At 35.4% G+C, this 15,227-nt stretch overlaps 3 protein-coding genes and 1 non-coding gene across 4 annotated transcripts; all 4 read left to right on the top strand.

Moving 5' to 3' along the window:
* The first annotated feature begins 54 nt into the window (after positions 1-54).
* On the top strand, positions 55-10,845 carry LOC100636526 (coiled-coil and C2 domain-containing protein 2A). Its single transcript, XM_003384323.2, has 43 exons — positions 55-150; positions 197-251; positions 303-371; positions 450-515; positions 597-702; positions 759-865; positions 917-1,060; positions 1,325-1,582; positions 1,645-1,771; positions 1,948-2,087; positions 2,132-2,251; positions 2,306-2,351; positions 2,399-2,559; positions 2,632-2,724; positions 2,842-2,987; positions 3,709-3,780; positions 3,842-3,926; positions 3,982-4,117; positions 4,171-4,321; positions 4,430-4,522; positions 4,600-4,684; positions 4,858-5,014; positions 5,105-5,228; positions 5,949-6,025; positions 6,083-6,141; positions 6,201-6,332; positions 6,401-6,466; positions 6,522-6,721; positions 6,766-6,943; positions 7,104-7,213; positions 7,270-7,366; positions 7,440-7,526; positions 7,571-7,729; positions 7,778-7,867; positions 7,915-8,043; positions 8,239-8,328; positions 8,414-8,528; positions 8,779-8,921; positions 9,523-9,639; positions 9,708-9,766; positions 9,842-9,943; positions 10,361-10,442; positions 10,500-10,845. Exons 1-43 carry the CDS (start codon positions 116-118, stop codon positions 10,692-10,694), a joined length of 4,863 nt encoding a protein of 1,620 aa, XP_003384371.2. The 5' UTR covers positions 55-115; the 3' UTR covers positions 10,695-10,845.
* Trnaf-gaa (transfer RNA phenylalanine (anticodon GAA)) lies at positions 1,816-1,888 on the top strand. Its single transcript has one exon. It is a non-coding gene; the product is annotated as a tRNA-Phe (tRNA).
* Positions 10,846-10,871: 26 nt separating the features above from the next.
* On the top strand, positions 10,872-11,763 carry LOC109580392 (ras-related protein Rab-10-like). Its single transcript, XM_019993474.1, has 6 exons — positions 10,872-10,955; positions 10,996-11,086; positions 11,143-11,249; positions 11,299-11,373; positions 11,421-11,588; positions 11,673-11,763. The coding sequence occupies exons 1-6, from the start codon at positions 10,938-10,940 to the stop codon at positions 11,742-11,744; spliced, it is 531 nt and encodes a 176-aa protein (XP_019849033.1). The 5' UTR covers positions 10,872-10,937; the 3' UTR covers positions 11,745-11,763.
* A 1,023-nt stretch (positions 11,764-12,786) lies between these two features.
* LOC109580362 (uncharacterized) lies at positions 12,787-14,836 on the top strand. Its single transcript, XM_019993414.1, has 10 exons — positions 12,787-12,877; positions 12,977-12,979; positions 13,064-13,066; positions 13,122-13,188; positions 13,251-13,739; positions 13,784-13,914; positions 13,965-14,102; positions 14,158-14,350; positions 14,414-14,461; positions 14,511-14,836. Exons 1-10 carry the CDS (start codon positions 12,848-12,850, stop codon positions 14,834-14,836), a joined length of 1,428 nt encoding a protein of 475 aa, XP_019848973.1. The 5' UTR covers positions 12,787-12,847.
* The last annotated feature ends 391 nt before the right edge of the window (positions 14,837-15,227 follow it).

Below are 15,227 nucleotides of genomic sequence, written 5' to 3'. Positions count from 1 at the left end.
AACCCCTTTCCGCCATCTTTATTCAGTTGTTATGGTAACTGAATGATTGCCCGCCCTTTTTAATCGTCCCACGAGGAAGAGGAGTAGAGATTCCTCTTGTTATTCGCCCATTATAATGGCCGAAGGAGGTGTCCTAGTTAGCACTGACAGGTAAGTAAGGTTTCTATATGTGTCTATAACACCTTCTTATCGATAGGGAGCTCTTAGACTCCTTGTCAAAGAAGAGGAGAGCTTTTAAAGAATCTTTCAAGGTTTCTGTTATTTTTATTGTTCTGAATTGTTTCATTTTTGTCTCCTTTTAGCTGAAGCCAGCAAAAGATGGAGAGGACCTTGAGGCTACTGATTCTGGCTTAAGAACAACATCGAGTTTTGTGAGTCAAAAAACCAATTTCTGACTGTATATAACGTTATATGCATATAACCCTTCTCTCTCTCTCTCTCTTTTTCAGATTAGTGATGATCTATTAGATACAATGAGGGCAAGAAGAGTTAGGAGACGAATGAGAAAAGGAGAAGTATGCACATGTAGCAACTCTTACCCGTTATCATCGAACAATTCACATTATGCCCACACACACACACGTACATACATGTAGTTACCTCCATTAGATCTCTCTTTGGCTGGTCCTAAGAATCTTGAGCCAATTCTTCCATTACCTCTTCCTACTAACACTGAATCCATACTCACATCAACACTTAATGGTGACTCTATCATGTTATTATTATTTATTATTATACTCTGTATTTGTGTCTTTAAGATGAAGCAGCTGCTGGTGTTTCTAGTATTCGTAGATTAAGAGAGAGGCAAGATCATAGGACACGATTTGATGATATTGCTACTGGTATTATTGACTCATCCAATCAAGTAATATTTAAAGAAAAGTTATAGAGATTATTTTAAACACTTTCTTTTTAGATTCGTCCGATTTCTCCCACTTCTCCTCGTTCCCCTCCACCTCCTCCTCCTGTGTCCACAGCAAAAACTAATCTCATTGGTTCCAAGTTATCAAGTGAGAGATGGAAACTGTTATCATCAAGAATGACCGAAACCAAAGACAAGGTTCACTATACATGCAACGAAATTTGGCCTGAGACTGTGTACTATAGTACAGGGACTTGGGTCTGATATTTGAGCAACTTTGAAAATTTGTAAAAAAAATCCAATTTTGATTGGAACCAGTTCAAAGTTTCTACACAAGTATCAGAAAAGATGGAGAGTTCTCTCCTTTTCAATTTTGTTGAAATTTCCTTAGACCATATACTACATTGTATAATAGTACAGGGACTTTATGGTATTTTGCAACTTGTCTCTTTCTACTTGTAGGTAGAAGAAGAGAATTCAATGGAGTTTTTCCTGGGAAGTAGCCCAAAGCATGTTAGCAGGTTACAAGACGAAGAGAGAAGCCATCAACTTGAGGAGACTGATCATGACAGGGCAGCAGGTGACGACGGGTTTGAAGGAAGAGGCTTAGAAGAAGATCCTTTACAGCCAGAGGGAGAAGGTGCCATACAGAGAAGAGATGAGGAAAGGGATCTTGCCAGAAATGAGGAGAGAGGAGATAGAACAATGCTCATCACTCAGGTATTATAGAATAGAATTGGGCCATCAATGCTATTTTGGCTTGTTTTTTTCTTTTGCTACAGGAGGGTCTTTCTGCTATGGAAGCTAATGTTAAAAGAGTGCTTGAGTATGGTTTCCCGAGATATACACCTCAGCAGGAGAGGATTAACAATGAGAAAACCCTCTATTTTGTTCCCAGTCGAGTTCTTGGTACATTGATTGACTTGCTATTTTATAGTTTAGTCTAGTGTGGTGCCGAAATAGCTCAGTTGGGAGAGCGTTAGACTGAAGATCTAAAGGTCCCTGGTTCGATCCCGGGTTTCGGCAGATTTTTTTTCTTTTTTTGTCACGATTTTTTATTTATTATTATTATTTTTTTATTACAGCACCACTAGAAACAAAAACTCCTGATGAAAATCCACCCGTCTTTGATGAGGACATTGGCCTGTACGTTGGACAGCGGCCAAAAGTGAGCATTGGTAACTTGGCAACAATGGAAAACAGATTATTACGTCGTCCAGACATGGTAAAGAAGAGATGAAAGTATTCTTTAAAATCTGCCATGCATAGGGTAAGGGCTGGTTTGGAAAGGATGGGCTACTTTTAACGACACCGGAACCGACACACAAACTTATTACCAGACCCCTCATCATAGGAGAGGATCCCAACCGTCACTTAATCTACAGAGAAGTAATAACTATGAATATAATAATAATAATCATTGTTATAATGAATATCCTATAGCCAAGAATGGCAAGGAATAGCACTACTATTATCAATAAAACTGATGGTAAACAAGTAACTATTTATTTAATTTAGTGTACCTACTTGTTTCAGGTGTCAATGACTGCCAGTTGGAGATATACTTAGGCTCAATACATTTCTCTCATCATCCTTTGTTTAGTAGAGAACATGTATTGAGCCAATCTTTATCAAAACAGTGTGAGGTGTATCATAAAATAGACAGGGGAAGGCTTATTGATCAGTATCGAGAACAAGTAGGACTATGCAGTATTTTAATTATTTAACTTTAATCTCCTTCTTTCTCTATATTTGTTTCTTTCCATTAGTTAAAAGCTTTGCAATATTCCATTCAAGACTTAAAACAATCACAGACCGATCCAATGCAAGCATCAGAGCAGCTGGAAAGATACCGCCTTGAAGTAATGATGAACTATACATTTAATACATATTACGATAATACATTTTATTATATAACAATAATACAATAATACATTTAAGCACATAACTGTTTACATTTGTATTATTTTTATTTTTAGGTAAGAGCTAAGAGACAACAGTTGAAACAGACTGGTGCTACTGAGTACCAGCTAATGCAAAACGTATTGAAGACATGGCGGGAACTAAAGCAGCTAAGAGAAGATCAAGGATACTCTTGTACTACCTCTCAACTAGTGATACACAGGTAGGACAATATGTACAAACTATACTACATGTATATAATGTGATGAAAAACATGTGCATGTACATGTACATATACATGTATATGTATAGGTTATACACCGAGGTCGAGGTTTCTATGGGATTTATTTACCGAGGGACGCAGTCCCGAGGTAAATAAACCCATAGCAACCGAGACCGAGGTGTATAACAGACTTCTACCATGCCAAATTGTAGCTAAGAAACTGCCCATGATTAGCAAGGCTTTATAAAAGCACAAGGCCTCTTTACTTCTTTGTATCTTCTTAAAAGAAACTGGAAAATCTCTTCTCCACTCGCGCCATGTGTGTACAGTAAAACACGCCCAGAACACGCCTTTCCAATTCCACTCCACCCATTAAGAAGTTTATCACATGGCCCAATGCTTTTGACCATAGTATCTATGTTTTGACGCTCTATCTCTTTCTTTTCGATGTTCTTTGCTGCTTTCTCTGCTAAAAATGATTGCTCCAGACGCCATAGCTATGCTTCGAGGTAAATAATTAGAAACCTGTTTGCTCCCGGGCTGTCCGCGAGGTAAATAACTAAGAAAACCTGTTTGGCGACTTTAATAAGTTGGCTATATTTACCTCGGCGAGGTAAATAAGCGATATATTTACCTCGTAGGACGCAATCTGATTGGTCAATTGCAAGTAGGCATGGTAGAAATACATGTAGATTATGTATTATTATACATATACATGTAGGTTTGGATCAGATGCAATGATTGAGCAAGCTCTTAGAGACAGAGACATTGAAGCTGAGCTAATGGAAAGAAGGTTGAATTAATTAAAGCATATCAGATTAAGTTGCTTTACTTTTTCATTTATTTTCTTTTAGAGAGGATCACGAAGCAACTATGGCAGTTGAGATTTTACAATATCAACAAGAGCTGGCGGAATGGAAAGCTTACAATAAAGAAAGAGTGAGCCCACCCGCTTTTATTAGGAGCCACACCCATCAATTAATATTTATTGTAGAAGAGAACAGTCCGGGAACTATCGAGAAAGGACTCTGTAGCTAGCCACGCCTCCTCAGCAGTGGAGAGTAGTACTAATGTAGCAGACATTGAAGCAATGGCTACAGGTAACTCAACATCTTTTATTCCTCCTAAAAGTGAGCTTGAACTGCAAAATTACACCTTTATAAGCAAGTCCTACACTTTATAGAGCCACGCCCTACAGCTCCGCCTTCATTTGATGAGGCGAGAGCTCGTTTGGAATTATTAGAATATTACAGACTGAATCATCGTAAACCAGGAGATCCTAAACTAGTACCACAACTGACACAGAATCACCCCATCACTCAAAATGTACCAAGGTATAATGTACATGTATATTACATGTATGTAATGAAGTGTGTTATTATTTTTTAATTCTTGCTTGATGTGTGTATGATTATATAATTTTACTGATTGTTTATTTCAAGGGACGAACAAACTCGTAGGAACTTGATTGAGGGCACTAGATATAAAATAAAAGTGCTATATAATAACAAAGAATTTCACAACACCAAAGACAAGTAAATGCATGATAAACCCATGTACAATGTATTGTATACATGTATTATTGTTCTATTTGTCATTTTATACTTATTAGGTATCTAGCTAGTGATTTCAGTGTTGCATTTGATGAACTTCTAACTGTAAAGATCATTGAAGTCCCGCATTGCATTGAACTACAGGTGAGAGATAGAACAGCTAGAGAAGATTGTAATAACGATTTATATAAAAAATACTTGTAATTAATTTGATGCTTTTTTTCTGACTTACTTTGCCTTTTAGTTTTCTCCAAAAATATCTCCTTTTTTTCTCTTTTAATGCTGTACCATTTTTCTTTTTTTTTTTTTCCTTGTAGATCATAAATACATCTTTTCGTATACCATCATTAATCACTCGTATATATGTACCAATACCTGATAACACTATGATACTATCAACGTCAATCAAGGAATCATATCAGTTCAGTTCTAATCAAGCCGTCACTTTTGATCACTCGACTGCAGTTGGGAGTGGTCAGTTATAATTAATTATTATCTATTTGATTTTAATAAAAATAATAATTATTATTATTTTTAAATTGTTAAAAAAAATTTTTTCTTTAGGTCATACCCACCCACTCCTTCCTGAACATGGTGAGCTCATTACGAGTGGTCACATGACATTGACAGCATGCTGGGCCGAGAGAGAGGATGGTCAGCCACTTTGTCCACCTGCTATAAAGAAGAAGTATGCGTTATATGTACATAAAGTACCTGTACCTATATATGCCTTTTTGAGCAATTTTTAAAATTCATAAAAAATCTAATTTTTATCGGAATCAGTTCAAACTTGCTACACAACATAAGAACATGTATATATATCAGATAGAATTATAAAAATGGCAAATTCTCTTTTAGTCATTTTTGGCAAAATTTGGCCCGTGACCCTGTACTATAGTACAGGGACTTTGGCCCAATTTTTGAGCAACTTTAAAAATTCATAAAAAAATCTAGTTTTGATCGGAATCAGTTCAAACTTTCTACACAACATAAGAACATGTATATATATCAGATAGAATTATTAAAATGGCAAATTCTCTCCTAGTCATTTTTGGCAAAATTTGGCCCGTGACGCTGTACTATAGTACAGGGACTTTGGCCCAATTTTTGAGTAACTTTAAAAATTCATAAAAAATCTAGTTTTGATCGGAATCAGTTCAAACTTTCTACACAACATAAGAACATGTATATGTATCAGATAGAATTATAAAAATGGCAAATTCTCTCCTAGTCATTTTTGGCAAAATTTGGCCCGTGACGCTGTACTACAGTACAGGGACTTTGGCCCGATTTTTGAGCAAATTAAAAAATCTAATTTTTGTTGGAATTGTTTCAAAATTTTAAGAACATGTACATGCATATGCATCAAGCGTGTAACATGTATTATGTATTTGTACATGTACTGTAGGTCGTCTCAGCTGGAGAAGATAGCAAGAGTTGGCGTTACAGGAGTCAGCAATGTGCATAAACTTAAGAAATGGATAGGTAAGGACACAGCACATTGATATAATATAGCCATTAACAAGAGTGTTGTTATATTAGAGGAAGCTAACCTTGACCCTAATGATCCTCGTAACTGGGAACTACTAGAGCTTATTGAAGTATGAGAGAGAGAGAGAAGACAGACATTACCCTCTATCTCTCTCTATTCTCTTTGCAGTCCATTCCAAGCACTCAAGAAGAGACCAAGTACTTTAGATTGGACAAGATTGATGATGATGCTCGCTTTGTTGACGAAGAAGAATATCAAAATAATCGTCGCTTTACTTTATTAAAGCTAAGAGACCAAGGAGTGAGATAAAAAATATATACTGATACATGCTTTACATGTACACGTATTGTGCCATTTTTAAATTGTAGCATCCTGCATTGAAAGGACAGTGCATACCAATGAATGAAGAGGGAATCAGCGATTCATTGTGGAAGGTACGTAATACAATTGCACATTTAATTCCTAATTTTTTTATCCTGCCATTCTCAGTCGGTCAATGACTACAAGCCATATAGTCTGGCTGAGCTCCCTGTCTCCATATTTGGTAATTTCTATGACAATAGGAGAGAGCAAAGACTTAGGTACCTCAATGACGTCCGAGAGAAGGTCTTAAAGAGGGCGGGGTCACATCTGACCAACGAGCTTACGCTTGAAGACGTTATTCACGAAGAAGTCATACCAAATATCACGTACGCCGGCTCTAATTGTAAGCATTTTGATATAATTTCTTTAGTACTCTTGGCAAGACTTTGCTGGGTTTCTTTGCTCCTCGTCGTCCTCTGAAACCAGTGAGGACCCTCCGTAGGAAACCCAAGCCACAGAATGTACATGTTGAGTCATGCCACATTAGAGTGAGGGTTGTGAGGGCAGTCAATGTATCCGTACGAGAAGAAGAACTAAGATACAATGAGGTACGAGAAAATAATGATAATAATAATTTTTTACGATGATAATAATGATAATAGTTTGTCTACTTTCATAATAATGATAATGATGATAATAATAAATCAATAACAATACTAATAATAATAATTATTATTACTTTTTAAAATTGTCTCATTTATGAATTAGACTCTTGTTCAAAGTTTTGTCGAGGTGAGATTTGGTAAAGAGTCCAGCAAGACAGCCTCGGCCCATGGACCATACCCACATTGGAACGAAGAGCTGACGTTACCATTTTGGTACATACTACCACATCATGTGACTATCACATGATTTATTGTAATTATATTTATAGTCCGCCTGATGATGATTTCAGTCCATTAGCGTTACAGAAAATATCACACGAATTGGAGATACACTTGTATGATGAGATCACAGTGAATATATCGATGGTGAGTGATGTCATTTGATGTCACATGATGTCATTTGATGATGTCACTTGTCACTTGATGTCATGTGATGTAGGATGAAGTTCAAAGACATCAAAGATTAGAAAAGAAATGGTTGGGATCTCTTACAATCCCTTTCTCTACTCTACACGATCGAGCAAGAGTAGGTCTCCTCTTTCTATCTCCAGCATTTTATCTTCTTTATAGATTGAAGGGACTTTTCAGTTAGACACGCCCCTTGTGTTGCTAGGATACACAGCCCCACCCACTAACTCCACCTTATCCAACGAATCCTCAAATACATACGTCCAGTTATTCATTTCACTTGAGCCAGCACTGAGTATGCTACCACCAATCAGCGACAAGGTAAGGGGACGACCCTGTAATTATCTCACCTAATTACATTGCTATTAGTTTGATAGTGTTGAGGATTCTTTATTGTTGGAGAAAGGAAAGGCCTGGCTTAAGAACTTAAGAGACAAGTTTCCGAGTAGAAATTACACGGTAAATTTTAAATATTAAATTTTAAAAACCCTGTCTTCTTTCTCCAGGCCACTGTGCTGGATTGTAATGGCAAGAATGTGTTTGTAACTCGTTTTATTCGTCCTCAGAATCCACCAGCTTCATTACTACCTCAAGACTACCAGACCCTCACTGGAGGGAGCCTACTACAATGCATGGTAATAATACACATACAGCTACAACCCACAGTGTACATGTACATGTACATAGGTATATGTACATGTACATAATACATGTACATATACATTATGTACATATGTACATGTACATGTACGAAATTTCACTTTAGTTTATTTACATGTACATGTATGTTAGTTAATTTAGTTATAATAGATTTCATTGTTTCTTTACAGGAGAGGTTGGCTTGGTTTGTCTCTCTCATTCCATTTCTTCCTGATGCTCTTGTCTTCTCCGGTACATGTGACGTCTGGTTCACATCTGATGTACGTCAGCCATTTTAAAATACACAATACCAGCTGCTGTTATTAACTGTATTACAACTATTGCCTCTCTTCTCTTTTTCTACAGATATTTCTTCACATGCTTGGAGGGGATGAAGAGGAACATGCCGTGTTGCTATGCAACTATTTCCTCTTTTTAGGCCAAAGAGCATGGCTAGTATTAGGGACTGCAATACCAGAAGGTAAAATGAACATACCGTAGGGCGCCTTTTTTCGAGGGCTATAAATTTCGTGGATTTTTATTTCGCGGATTTAATTTTCGCGAATTTATGCCGTCTGCCATCTTGTACCACGTTAATTTGATTTTCGCGAAAGTAATTTTCGCGAATCTTTAAAAAATCGCGAAATCCGCGAAATGTATAGCCTTCGAAAAAAAGGCGCCCTACGGTAACTATAATAATAAATTTAATACTCTCCTCTCTCTCTCTCTAGGTCCTACTGCTTATGTGTTAACACTCCATCCAGTCTCCAATAGATCCTATATATTATGGAATCCTTCCAATGGAAAGCACTTCCCTTACAACCTATCACACATACCATTGCACAGTATTGGCTGCCTCATCAACAGTGACAATGTTAGTCATAATGGAGCTTATTTTTTCATTATTTTTATTTGAATGCGTGTATACTATATCCCAACTGAGTTTGACACCAGCCGCTTGGAATTTGAAAAATGTAGCCATACGTCACTAATGACGTCTTATAATGATATTCATAGAAGCATGGCCAATATTTTACAGGTGCATAGTTGGCCTGTATTTCACTTTTAAATGGGCTTTGTTTGTTCTGATAAGCAGTACAGTAGCTTCTGGAGTCAACTAGTCTTCATATTGGCCATTATTATCAAAAGATCTTGCTCTGTTAGCTTTTTAAAAGAAGAATTATCAGTTTGGGCGCTCGACCACATGTTCTTATGTAAACTATGACGTAGATAAATTATCATAAAATGTCATTTTGGTATGCCATTGGGTTTATAGGGAGAACCCGGTTCTCAGGGTTCCCAAGGGTTGAGAGACCCAAGACCTGAGATCCTGTGATGGCATTGGGCGACTAAGAACCTGTGAAAGTTTCATCCTAATCCCACATTCCTATAAAAAGTTATTCCAGTTTTTCTTGGGTCAAACTCAGTTGGGATATAGTATATACATATATGTACATGTACATGTATGTGTGTAGGTTTGGGGTAACATACAAGAGTGGGATCATCCCAGTCGAGTGACCTTTGACCTTCAAAACAGTAAGAAGTGGTCACCATTGTTTCCTTCTACAATGAACCCATTGGACTCTATACAGGTATGGATAATGCCACTGTACTATTGTGTATTGTGTATGTATATGTACATGTATATTCATGTTTATAGGTTGATACATTAGAATATTCAGAAACAGACCCTGAACAAGTACAGCAATTAAGAACAAGGTATTGCATTCTTATAATTCAGCTGCTGTTTAGTCAGTTTCCCTCATATTGATTCTCTCTTAATCTCCTGTATAGGATTGATAGATTAGTTCATGATCACATTGAGCAGTTAAGAGAACATGATCTAACTAGATGGAACAGATTGTGCTGTAGAGTACTCCACAGATTATCATCAAGGTAATCCATATGCTATAGTCATGATTGAGATAAATAATATAAACAAAGTTGTAAGGGGAGTAAGTTTTACCTTACTCCGATTAGTGCAGTGCACATGTACATGTATTTAATCTTGATTTAATGTATATGTGACCATAATTGACAAAAGGACCCTTATGGCGGATTTTTAAAATGATCGTTATAATGGAAAATATCAACCTGTGAGTGCTTTGTTAGACAATCATTGTTTCTAAAAGTTTCATGGTAACTTTTTGCATCCTGTGGAGTAATTTTATGATGAATGGTGCTCAGGAAGTTGGATTTCTTAGGCTAGAAAGACAAATTTCACTACCCGCCATAAGGTACCTTTTGTCAATTATGGTCACATATGTGAATTTCAAATAATGGTTAACGTAGCTAAATTGACTGAATTTTTAGGCTAGAAGAAAAGCCATTTTCTTCTAATGAGACATCACAATTGCACAAGAGAGAATTAAAAGAGAGCTTACCAGGATATAAAGTATGACCAGAGCAGTTACTTTCCCTTATTATTCACTTTTAACATATGTACATGTAGATTACTGGTTATCCTCTTCACATAAAGTACAGTGATACTGCTCAGCTACTGAGGGCAGTTGAGAGCACTGGATTGCACTTGTGTCATCATAGAAGGATAGAGTTTGCTATGTATGTCACTGTTCATTCTTATCCTAATGATATACTCTCTGTTTGGATTTATCTTGCGACTGTTACACCTCCTGATACTAACTGAATCTATTCAATTAAATGTCTACAGTATACAAACACAATAACTAAATTTTAGTTCATGATCATAAAATATTTTTGTTTCAATAATGGATGAGCTAGACTTACTACTGCATGAATTGCATTCATGATTATTGTGGAAGTTGCTTTATTTCAGCCAAAATGATTAGATAAGATTAAGAAATAGTGGGTGGATTTCATCTGGTAACCTTCCTTTCTCTTGTGTTGCTGCAAGTTTTCTAAGTCTATAATGGCAGCTAGACCAACAGTAAGTCACTGTTAAATTGTATGTTACTTTATCAGTTTAGAAATCATATAAAATAGTTGTGGTTGGTGAAAAGGGAGTGGGAAGGAGAAGTATCATATCAAAATACACCAATGATGATAGACCATTTGATCGTTAGTTTTTATCATCAATATTTTTTTCTTTATTATTGGTATATCTGGTTGTATAGGTTCTAAATTTAAGATAAAGACCATAGAGCTTGATTCTGAAACCATTGAGATAAAGATATCATTCAAAGATATCCATGATGAGGATTGGCAATATCTATTTGGATGGGTATTTTATACATGATATTTTATGCTTCACTGACACATGTATGATGCAGGGCATAATGTTGGTATATGATGTTACTAATAAGAACTCATTTGATTTTATTGAGGATTTAGATTGGCTGCACAGAGTAAGACTGTATTGCAAATTGTGTTACCTTTCCTTTGCTACGGTTAGTTTGCTAGAAGAAGATTACTGGTAGGTAATAAGGTAGACCTGGAAAGCCAGAGAGTAGTTCCAAAGGAAAAAGGAGAGCAATTAGCTAAGGAAAGGAGCATATCCTTTCTAGAGACGTCAGCTGTCACTGACACTAATATTGATAAGGCATTTGAAACCATTATCAGGGTAATTGATACATATTTGTTTTGCATTATCTGTATCATGAAATTCTTTTTTACAACAATGGTGTATACTAATGTACTTCTTTAGGATCTCAAGAAGTATTATAGTTTGGTAAGTTTTTTCCCAAATGATATTGCTATACAGCCATGCATCTTATAGGAAGAGCATGTAAGCTTGATTGACTACAAATAATAGCATTTCTTATTTGTCTCTCCTTACAAATGTTCCCTGTGTGAATTATGTTTCTTCATTTTATTGGTTCAGTTTGTAAGTTCAATTTACACTATTCATTAATGATTGAATGTTATTTGTCTCTCCTTACAAATGTTACCTGTGTCATTTATATTTCTTCTTTCTATTGGTTCAGTCTGTAAGTTTAATTTACACTATTCATTAATGATTGAATGTTATTTGTCTCTCGATCCTTACAAATGCTACCTGTGTGAATGATATTCTTTCTATTGGTTCAGTTTGTAAGTTTAATTTACACTATTCATTAATGATTGAATGTTATTTGTTTCTCCTTACAAATGTTACCTGTGTGAGTGATATTCTTTGTTTCTATTGGTTCAGATTGTAAGTTTAATTTACACTATTCATTAATGATTGAATGTTATTTGTCTCTCCTTACAAATGCTACCTGTGTGAATGATATTCTTCTTTCTATTGATTCAGTCTGTAAGTTTAATTTACACTATTCATTAATGATTGAATGTTATTTGTCTCTCCTTACAAATGCTACCTGTGTGAATGATATTCTTCTTTCTATTGGTTCAGTCTGTAAGTTCAATTTACACTATTCATTAATGATAGAATGTTATTTGTCTCTCCTTACAAATGCTACCTGTGTGAATGATATTCTTCTTTCTATTGGTTCAGTATGTAAGTTTAATTTACACTATTCATTAATGATTGAATGTTATTTGTCTCTCCTTACAAATGCTACCTGTGTGAATGATATTCTTCTTTCTATTGGTTCAGTCTGTAAGTTTAATTTACACTATTTATTAATGATTGAATGTTATTTGTCTCTCCTTACAAATGTTACCTGTGTGAATGATATTCTTTGTTTCTGTTGGTTCAGGATGTAAGTTTAATTTACACTATTCATTAATGATTGAATGTTACTTGTCTCTCCTTACAAATGTTACCTGTGTGAATGATATTCTTTCTTTCTATTGGTTCAGTCTGTAAGTTTAATTTACACTATTCATTAATGATTGAATGTTATTTGTCTCTCCTTACAAATGCTACCTGTGTGAATGATATTTTTCTTTCTATTGGTTCAGTATGTAAGTTTAATTTACACTATTCATTAATGATTGAATGTTATTTGTCTCTCCTTACAAATTTTACCTGTGTGAATGATATTCTTCTTTCTGTTGGTTCAGGATGTAAGTTTAATTTACACTATTCATTAATCATTAAATATTTTCTCCTTACAAATGTCACCTGTGTGAATTTTTCTATTCATTCAGGGAGTAAGTTAAATTGCACTAATCATTAATCACTGAAAGTTATTTGTATATATTTTAGTCATCTTTTTTGCTTCGCGATGAACTTGAAACTCACATTGATACTTTTGGCAGTGATAAAATTGAAGGTACATGCAACTCGGTTTTAAGTTAATTTATGTATTTGTGTGCATATAATTTGCATTTGTAGAAATAGCTCCTAAAAATATTGTCCTCGGTGAAAAGAATGTCACTTTTACCAGTGACGCAAACAATACTGTTGATTTACAACAATGTGGTCTAAGTTTGTTTTTTCCTCAGGAACTAATCACGACTCCAACAGCAGCTGTTAGCTATGATGTGACAGTTAAAGGATTATGGGCTGAGCAGTTTGTGTTTCCAGAAGGAACCCAGCTCATAAGTTCTGTCACTTCAATTGCTCTCAATTCTCCTTTGCCATTAGATAAGCCAGTCACTGTTCAGTTAATGCATTGTGCTAGCATTACTGATCAATCTCAGAGCAAGTATCTCAGTTTTGCTGTATCACATTCTGTTCAACCTCCATTTAAGTTTGATCTCTTACCAGGAGGGGATTTCCTTGCTGGTTTCAATTATGGTACCATACAATTAAATGAGTTCTCATTGATTGCTATCGTATTGGTGGTGTCAGCAACTGCAGCATTTGCAACTGCTATTGGATGTAAGTTTAATTAATTCTTAGTTAGACCTTTTTGAATTAATTAGATCGATTTTGGCAAGTTCCTTTACTGAGATGTCAAGGATTGATTTATTACAAAAGAGAGTTTGAGAATATGAAAATGAATTTTGCAGTTTTAAATGATCTTCCTCACAATGATGCAATCATCAAGTTTAAAGTAAATCTCTGCATGCATCTCAATGTAGTTTTCAACAATCAATACTTTAGAAGGAGTCTTATAAGAAGTTTGGAGAAGAGGAATGGAATTTTCCTTTTCAGATGAGAACTGATAGCCAACTAGAGCTTCACTTTCCTGAAGATAAGCCAGTTGGATGGACAGTACGACCACTTAGAATACCTCCTACAGTAATGAAATAATTATAGGTTTTAAAAAGCATAATGTAATATGATTTGATTATAGATACATGAGAGAGATGTATGTGCCTATACTGAGTCCAAGACCTCAAGTGACCTTCCTCCATATATTTCTGTAATACTGCGAGCAACAGCAACAGCTGCTGAATGGCTTGACTATGAAATCACTGTCAGTGGAATCAATATAGACAAGAAAGACAGTATTGCTATTGTAGTACATAAATCAAGGAATGTATGCAGTAAGTTTGTAATATTATGAATACATTATAAATTAAGGGTTCTACTTTTTGCTTCACCTTTAGTACCTTCATTGGAAGTAGGCCCAGCTGTTATTGAAAAATCAAATAAAGGTATGTATATTGTGTGCATTAACAATAACAAATTAACAATCTATTACAGCTTCTGAGGTATTTCGCAAGAAAATCCCCACACTTAGCTCAATCATTGGCTCTGGCACTAGCACTATCTTTGATAGAATCAGTGATGAGTTTCTTGGTGCAGGACTCATCAGCCAATCAATACTAGATGACATCACTACAGTACCTAGTTACTCCAATTATCAAAGAGGCAGTAGATTAATTCGTGAGCTGCATAAAAGGCTGCAAACAATAGATGCACCTAATGATAACCTCATTGTGGTGTGTGACATACTCACCAAACAAGAAGATGAGCAATTAGTTCAGATTGGTAAAGATATGATGAAAAATGCACCTCATGCTGTTTGAAGCCAATTCTTATAACATTAATAAGTTAACAATTAAGACATGTTTGTTTAATTACAGTTGCTAAAGACACATAGTAAACTATGTTGCTATTACATGTACAAGAGATTTAAAATTTCCAAATAGATTCAGCGAATATTGCCAGCAAAATTACAATCACTGTCAATAATATCAAGTACTTTGACCACCAATTACCTAAAAATGCACATAGGATTACAGCAACTAAAGTAGACTACTGCAGTTTTTTTACCTTTCTGCTTTACTTCATTAATATCAGTTGCAGCTTCTATCAACAGAGACACTCAAAAACAATAAATCTTTATCTTTTTCTCTTCCTTTGTCATGTGACATAAAGCACAGATCAGTAACGGATGATGAATGTATGCTGGGTATT

This window comes from Amphimedon queenslandica, unplaced genomic scaffold, assembly GCF_000090795.2.
Source record: "Amphimedon queenslandica unplaced genomic scaffold, v1.1 AMPQUscaffold_13495, whole genome shotgun sequence".
NCBI classification, from domain to species: domain Eukaryota; kingdom Metazoa; phylum Porifera; class Demospongiae; order Haplosclerida; family Niphatidae; genus Amphimedon; species Amphimedon queenslandica.
Note: the sequence above shows the minus strand (reverse complement) of the source record. Positions and strands in the feature narration are given on the sequence as shown.

What these genes read in the sequence shown, in the direction of transcription:
- LOC109580362 (XM_019993414.1), top strand. Translation starts at nt 12,848, where the DNA reads ATGATATTTTTCTTTCTATTGGTTCAGTAT. An exon ending in TGGCAGTGATAAAATTGAAG is followed by an intron (nt 13,189 to 13,250) that starts GTACATGCAACT and finishes TTGCATTTGTAG; the next exon opens with AAATAGCTCCTAAAAATATT. An exon ending in TAAATCAAGGAATGTATGCA is followed by an intron (nt 14,351 to 14,413) that starts GTAAGTTTGTAA and finishes CTTCACCTTTAG; the next exon opens with TACCTTCATTGGAAGTAGGC.
- LOC100636526 (XM_003384323.2), top strand. Translation starts at nt 116, where the DNA reads ATGGCCGAAGGAGGTGTCCTAGTTAGCACTGACAG. An exon ending in TGGAAAGATACCGCCTTGAA is followed by an intron (nt 2,725 to 2,841) that starts GTAATGATGAAC and finishes TTTTATTTTTAG; the next exon opens with GTAAGAGCTAAGAGACAACA. An exon ending in TTCCGAGTAGAAATTACACG is followed by an intron (nt 7,868 to 7,914) that starts GTAAATTTTAAA and finishes TTCTTTCTCCAG; the next exon opens with GCCACTGTGCTGGATTGTAA.
- LOC109580392 (XM_019993474.1), top strand. An exon ending in ATTTAGATTGGCTGCACAGA is followed by an intron (nt 11,374 to 11,420) that starts GTAAGACTGTAT and finishes TGCTACGGTTAG; the next exon opens with TTTGCTAGAAGAAGATTACT. An exon ending in CATTTGAAACCATTATCAGG is followed by an intron (nt 11,589 to 11,672) that starts GTAATTGATACA and finishes GTACTTCTTTAG; the next exon opens with GATCTCAAGAAGTATTATAG.